This window comes from Lipotes vexillifer, unplaced genomic scaffold (assembly GCF_000442215.2).
Source record: "Lipotes vexillifer unplaced genomic scaffold, Lipotes_vexillifer_v1.1 scaffold395, whole genome shotgun sequence".
Taxonomy (NCBI): domain Eukaryota; kingdom Metazoa; phylum Chordata; class Mammalia; order Artiodactyla; family Lipotidae; genus Lipotes; species Lipotes vexillifer.
Window position 1 is genome coordinate 7,542,195 of NW_006797390.1, and position 7,999 is coordinate 7,550,193.

A 7,999-nucleotide genomic window follows, 5' to 3' on the forward strand; every position below is an offset into this window, starting at 1 on the left:
GCTCCGCGGCATGTGGGATCTTCCCAGACTGGGGCACGAACCCGCGTCCCCTGCATCGGCAGGCGGACTCTCAACCACTGCGCCACCAGGGAAGCCCTGGGCGCCCACTTTTTAAGCACGTAAACCCTCTTACCTTCTGGCCTCCTCCAGCCACGCGGCTACTTATGTACTCTGGGCCCAGCCTCTGCCTCAGAGCACTCTGGATGGCCTGGTACTCTTCTGCTGTGTACTGGTACTGTAATCCAGAAAGGGAAAAGTAAACTGACATTTCTACCATTCCTTATCAGCAAGTCTCCAACTGTTTGGTCTCCAGACCCCTTTACACTCTTCAAAAGTACTGAGGATCCTATGAGCTTTGTTTATGTGGGTTGTATCTATCAATACTAGGAATTAAAAATGAGAAACTCTGCAGGCACACATTCCAGTAACCATCGGAGCAACGATATCAGCACGTGCTATACGGTCTCTGGAAAACACCGTCACTCATGAAAGAATGAGAGTAAAAAAGGCACAGAGTATTTTAGTATTATTATGAAAATAATTTTGACTTCACAGAGTCTGAAAGGTCTTGTGGACCCCCAGGGGTCAGTGGACCACATTTTGAACACCACTGCCTTAGATGTTACTAATATGTTACCATCCCTACAAAACTTTCTCGAGCCAGAACTGGGAAACTGAAACGTCCCTCCTCGGAGTCTGCATGACATGTAGGTAGGCAAGGGAGGAGGAGAGGAGAAAACAAGGCAGGAGGCCTTGCTTCTACTTGTCCTCGTGTCTAGTTCAACAATTTCCCATCCTACACATAGAGAAATACACTCCTACTTGTTTAGATTTTCATCCCCTCAGTACTCTTCCCCTTGCCCTATTTAAATGGAATAAATACACAAATAGATTTCTGGTAAGACAAAGATAGAATTTTGGGGGACAAAGCAAGACTCTCCCTTATATGCACAGAATATCTGCACAAAGAGTACAACACCAGAAATTTTGGATGCCTCCAAAAAAGAGATCTGGGTGACATGTGGACAAGAGTGATAGGAAATAGTGAGACTTTTTACATACAGTCTGTTTCGTTTTGAATGTTACAGCCTATGAAAATGTAATCTATCCAAAAACTAAATAAAAGTTACATCTAAATGTAACCCCCAGTGCTGCTAAAGTTCCAAAATGCCCTCAGAGCTTGTCAAAGCATCGCAAATGATGCACTTAAATGAAAAAAACCAATAAAACAGCTTACATGTATATGATGGTGCTCTACCAATGGCTTCCCCCATACCTTTTTCACTTAACCTCATTCCTTCCAGGTATGAAAAAAACACACGTACCTGACCAAAGCATAATACAGAGTTGCCACCAGCAGGATGGCTGTCACGGCCGCTAAGAATTGCTTCTTCAGTCCCAGACATGTTGATTCAGGTTGACCTCTAAATAAAAAGATTAAAAAAATGATCTCAAAGAATGCTAGTGGTAAAAGGCAAGAGCCTCTACTAAAAATCAGATGAAGTAACTTTCCTTGCATACTTTAAACACTGACCCAGTCAAGGGCCAAGTTCCTCAGTGCTTAGCTATCACCTAACAAGCCACTGAAAATCCTTTAGGGTCTGCTTCTACCTTTCTGCTAAAATTTTGCTAGCGTGGTGGTGCTATTAAAGGTGATTTTTACAATAAGATTGTATTGTATGTTATAATTACAATGTTCGTAATTGAAAAAGTCAAAATTACAAAAGCATGCTAGGGGAGAGCAAACAACCAGCTTATGACCACCTGCTATATGGGCATCATGACCCTGACCTCTGTGGGGTTGAAGAGGAAACATAGGCCACAGTAGTTGAACTGCTGTCGCGGAGCCAACACGCCAGCAGGCGGGAGGAGTATAACAGACATGACGCAATGGAACAGCCAGATGGCAAAGAAGACCCTGTGTTCAGAAAGGGCACAGCATTAAACCACTAGTAGTCACTGCCGTTTCTTTATCGCCTGGGACCTTGTTGCAAATGCACATTCTCAGGCCCCACCCCAGACCCACTGAATCCAAAACCAGAGGTGAGGCCCATGTATGAGTGCTGGACCAAGCCCACCCCATGATTCTGACACAAGCTGCAGTTTGAGAGCCACTGCATTAGACTGAGACCACGCAAGTGTGCAGTCTATTAGCAAAGAGAATTACCCTCAGAAAAAGCAGCTGCAGCTGGCTGACCCGCTACCTGAGTGCCCCACCCGCTGCAAAGCCAACGAAGTTGGGCCTCAGCACATCTGCATATGCTGTAAATCTTCAGATTCTTCACTCACAGCAGGACCACAAACGTCCTACTGTGAACATCAACCAGTATGATTCTATGAACGTCAACCAGTACGATTCCCCACGCAGTGTTCCAAGATGGTGTTTAAGAGCTGACATTCCAAATGGTGATTTCCGGCTCCATCACCCACGAGGTCTCGACCAAGAGAAAAATCACATAATCTCTCTAAATGACGTTTCATCATCTAGAAAATGGAGATAACAATAGTATCTACATTTCCTAGGGGTTCTGTAAAGATTAAATGAGAAACTGCATAAAAACTGCATTAATCATACTAAATGAAATTAAGTCAGAAAGAGAAAGACAAATATCATATATCACTTATCTGTAGAATCTAAAATATGACACAAATGAACTTATCTACAAAACAAACAGAAACACAGACATAGAGAACAGACTGGTGGTTGCCAAGGGGGAGAAGCTTGGGGGAGGGATGGAATGGGAGGTTGGGGTGAGCAGATGTAGGCTTTTATATATAGAACGGATCAACAACAAGGGCCCACTGTACAGCAGAGAACTACATTCAATATCCTAAGATAAACCATAATGGAAAAGAATATAAAACAAAGAATATGTGTGTGTGTGTGTCTGTGTGTGTGTATACATATATAAAACTGAATCACCTTGCCGCACAGCAGTAATTAACACAACACTGTAAATCACCTATACTTCAACTTAAACTACATCAGAAGAGCGCCTGGCACATATGAAATACTACATAAATGTTAGTTATTGCTAAGTTCTTGTTAATTTTCTTACATACATGATGATGAAAATGCAGAAAACGAAATGATCATAAATCATTACCTTTCAGCTAAGAAATGGTAAATTTATTTATAATCTTGCACTAAAAAGTAGGATAGTGGCCTATACTAGGTTAGTCAATAGTGTCTAAAATTGTTAAATCAAGAAATAGTGGAATGAGGATATTACTTAGAACTGTAAATGCCAGAAAAGACAAGTAAAAGAACGAAACATCTCTTAGGAGTGGTGCTGGTGTGAAGAACAGCGCAGCAGGGCTTGCCTTTTTAAAAGTAAAACTTTTAGTGCTATTTCCTTTTCAAATATCTGCATGTATTATTTTAATAAAAATAAAAACCTAAATACCTGTTCCATAAAGCAGGGCTCAGCAAACCTTTCCCATAATGGGCCAGAGAGTAAATATGTTATAGGTGTTGCAGGTTGTATGGTCTCTGTCACTACTTCACTTTGGCATTTTAGCCTGAAAGTAGCCACAGACAATACATGAACGAATGGGCGTGGCTGTGTCCCAATAAAACGTTATTACACAAATGAACTTATTTACAAAACAGAAAGAGACTCACAGACTTAGAAAACAAACTTACGGGTTACCAGGGAGGAAGGCCGGCCGGGAGAGACAGATTGGGAGTTTGGGACAGGGAGTTTGGGACTGACATATACACACGGCTATATTTAAAATGGATAATCAACAACGACCTACATGTATAGCACAGGGAACACTGCCCAATATTCAGTAATAACCTAAATGGGAAAAGAAATTGAAAAAGAATAAATACATGTATAACTGAATCACTTTGCTGTACACCTGAAACTAACACAACATTGTTCATCAACTATACTCCAATATAAAATAAAAATCTAGGGACTTCCCTGACGGTCCAGTGGTTAAGACTCGGCGCTTCCACTACAGGGGACATGGGTTCAATCCCTGGTCAGGGAACTAAGATCCTGCATGCCACATGGCATGGCCAAAAATAAATAAATAAAATAAAAACTAAGAAACAAACAAAAACTTTATTACAAAAAGAGGTGGCAGATTTGGCCCATAGGTCACGGAGTGGGATACTAAAAAGTTGTAGGTGAAGAGGATGTTCACAAAGTTTCAAATGAGAGCCTATCTGGTTATCTGTTAAAAACAAGGGTATACACTGCAAATGTACTAATGCCACTGAACTGCATGCTTAAAAATGGTTAAAATGATAAATTTTACATTATGTACATTTTACCACAATTTTAAAAAAGGAGGGGAATAGCTTAATACAGAAAAGATTTCTATCTCACTCATGAAAGATTTAATACAGTCCGGCAGCCCTGTCGATCTTATAGCTATGCCGTCTGGTATGTGTGACCCCTGAGGTCATCGCTGCAGGGGTAGGCAGAGCTGGAGCAGCCACACCAGCTCATAGCTGCCTTAGCTGTGACATGCATCACTCTGGTCACAGTTCCCTAGACAGAACTAGTCACATGGCCCCACAGGCTGGGAAATGTAAGAAGGCATTTAAATATTTGGTGAGTACTGTCTCTACCACAGCCATTTCTCCCCACTCCAGTACGAGCCCCTAGAAGGTGGGGGGTTCTTCCTGACTCTCTGTGGCACCCCCAGGGCCTAGCATAGTACCTTGCTCATAGTAGGTGGTAAGGAAGGGAAGTGTCTGAATATTAAATGAACGGATAGACCAGTGAATGAAAGAAATACATAATGCAGGATATATAGACAAAGTATATTTTTTAATTCTAGAAACTAATTTTATAAGGCAACAGTTACACTTCTCACATTTAAAAAGCAATTTCTTTCTACTTTTCTAAACAATCTTATAAGATTCAATATGTTGAAAAAAGGACAACTAGTCTCTGTCTATAGACTAAAACATGGAATTATTCTTTTTTTAAAAAAAAATATTTATTTATTTATTTTTGGCCACGTTGGGTCTTTGTTGCTGCGTGCGAGCTTTTCTCTAGCTGCAGTGAGCGGGGGCTACTCTTCGTTGCGGTGCGCGGGCTTCTCATTGCTGTGGCTTCTCTTGTTGTGGAGCACGGGCTCTAGGCACGCAGGTTTCAGTAGTTGTGACTCACAGGCTCTAGAGCACAGGCTCAGTAGTTCTGGCACACGGGCTTAGTCGCTCCATGGCATGTGGGATCTTCCTGGACCAGGGCTTGAACCCATGTCCCCTGCATTGGCAGGTGGATTCTTAACCACTGCGCCACCAGGGAAGCCCTGGGATTATTCTTTTTGCCAGTTTTAACTTTGGAAAAAACACTTACTCTTCCGCCTCCCTTTCTAAAACTGTCCACAAACCATTTTCCTGTTACAAAATTAAAATGTCTTTATTGTAGAAAAAGCTTTAAACATATCAAAAACATGGGAAGAAGTAAAATGTGGCTGGATTCCCACCAGCAACAAATAGCTGTTCTCTTCACATATGACTGTGCTTGTGCATGTGTTTCATGTGTATGTACATGCGTATCTGTTAAACCAAAGTAGATTCCCAATGTATCAGGCATATCTTACGCAGGACCTCAAGTCTTGGCCCTGCCTGTCCCTGAGGCCTCAGACCACTGTCTCGACCCTGGCTGCCATTAGGAGGACCACATACACGAGGGTCCCGACCAGCAGCACACGGGCACAACCCTACGGCCCCTACTTCCTGCTCACAGGGATGCCTCTTAGCTCCCACCCTTGGCCTCCCTCCTGCGTTTGAGGTGTGAGAACCCGTGGGGCCCACCTGATGCCCGCACGCGCACCATCTGCACATCTGGTGGAGCTGGCGTGCCACGGGGCAAACCTTTTACCAGGGAGACAAAGGCGCTGAGGAGTAAATCCTCTCCTCCCCTCATTTAGGCGACCGTCCTGGGGTGCGCACTTCATACCTCCTCCAGGGAGACAGCTTAAGGAAACCAAGCTATCAGCTGTCCTTGTCACCAAGGGGTGGCCAGCCTGGAAATGCACGCTTGAACTGACTTCATCTCCACCTCTCCTCAATCCCCTTTTCCTTCACTTCTGCTTCCTGGAATTGCACTTCCTAAAAAAATAATACCACATAAGCTTTTGCCTCAAGCTCTAGGTCCCGGAGTCCCCAGGCGTAGCAGACACTAGGGGTGCTGTGCTAACTATCCCGTCAGCTCTCACCGCAACAGCACACGCCCAGCCTAACTTCCACACGCCGACACCTGCATCTCTACCTGCAGGCTTGCTTGGCATCGGGCCCATTCTGCACCTGTTCAGGGTAAGCCGCAAGTACCAGAGAACGGATGCCCCTGGGAGCAGCCCTCAGTGACTGACAGGAGCTGGCGTTTAAAGACCCTAGATTTCTCACCCCTTCTGTGGGATAAGCTAAGCCGTGAGTTCTGCACTGGCTCCAGGCTCCTGGTGGAATCAGCTTGGGTTGCACCCTTTGTTGACTGCCTTTTCTGTCCCTTCTCACTGCCTCTCTGTTCTCCCAGTATGTCCTGAGGTCAGACCCCAAATAAACTACTTGCACTTGGAGAAAAAATGGAGGGGGGCAAAAGACACCCTCACAATGGAGAAATCTGGCAGCCACCTTAACCAAGCAAACATAATAATATCACCAACATCTCTACCAATCTAATCATGACTCTAATCATGAGGAAATAATCAGACAAGCTGAAATCTACCAGGCCTGAACTCTTCCAAAATATCAGTGCCTCAAAAAACAAAACAGAGCAAAACAAAAAGGATAGTGAACTCTTCTGGATTAAAGGAGACTAAAGAGACAGGACAACACAGTGTGACCCTTTATAGGATTTTAGATCAGAAAAAAAAAAAAATCTGTAAAGGATATGACTAAGGCAATGGGGGAAATCTGATGATGAACTGCATACTGGACAATGGTTCTGTATCACTGTTACAGATACTGAGTGTGCTAACTCTATCATGGTCACACAGGAGAGTGAACTTGTTACCAAGAGATGTATGATGAAGTATCAGAATAAACTGTCACGTTTTCTGCAACTTACTCTCAAATCACTCAACTAATAAGACGTGTGCATGTGTAAAGACAGGGAGAGAAAGAGATAAAGTAACAAACCTGTGAATCTAGGTGAAGGATATGCAGGCATTCATTGTATAACTTTCCTAGAGGCTTCAAATTTTTCAAAATAAAATGTTAGGAAAGAAAAAAAAAATGTTAGGAAAGACTTCCTGATAGCCAAAGTTATGGCAGCTACATAAATCTAAATATCCCAATACATCTGCCAAAAACTATACGCACCAACAAAAGGAACAAATAAAACCACAAATATCCTGTATCTCCTAACATAATTAGAAGACTGAAAATGGAAGTTTCAAATTGCCTAGAAGTAAAAAATATATATATCAATTTCTGATGGAGATAGTTCTCGAACTCTCATCTCGACTTTTTGAGGAGAGCAAGGTGGGACCCAGATGGGAAGAGAAATGCATAGAAGGGAGAAGAGGAGGATGGAGAGCCCAAGAGAGAACTAAAATCACTCCCGGAAAAAGGAGACCCACACTAAGTATGAAGACACGGGCGAAACATTCTGGGAGACGAGTGCAGCCTATGGAGAAAGAGACAAGTGTATGTACAACTCAGTGAGGCAGAACTGGCAAGGCGGGGCTTCTGAGAAGAAGGAAAAAGGAATGACAGATGCCCTTTGAGACTATCCTGTGAAGGGCAAAAAGGGGGAAATTTAGGATCCTATAAGACAAGAGAACATTTAAAAGTCAAAGGATATATAACTATCTCCCCCCAAATGCCTTCTAATAAAGAAACAGACTCACTACACTTACAAAAGAATAAGGGGACTTCCCTGGTGGCTCAGTGGTTAAGAATCCGCCTGCCAATGCAGGAGACACGGGTTCGAGCTCTGGTCCGGGAAGATCACACATGCCGCGGAGCAACTAAGCCCGTGCGCCACAACTACTGAGCCTGTGCTTTAGAGCCCGTGAGCTGTAACTA

At 43.3% G+C, this 7,999-nt stretch overlaps 1 protein-coding gene across 1 annotated transcript in view; it reads right to left on the reverse strand.

The window, feature by feature from the left end:
- The window catches only part of RAD52 (RAD52 DNA repair protein), a 21,247-nt gene extending 19,841 nt beyond the window's left edge, over nucleotides 1-1,406 (reverse strand). The window contains 2 exon segments of the mRNA XM_007469518.1: nucleotides 134-235; nucleotides 1,326-1,406. Coding sequence (XP_007469580.1) covers nucleotides 134-235; nucleotides 1,326-1,406 — 183 coding nt within the window.
- Between the last annotated feature and the right edge of the window lie 6,593 nt (nucleotides 1,407-7,999).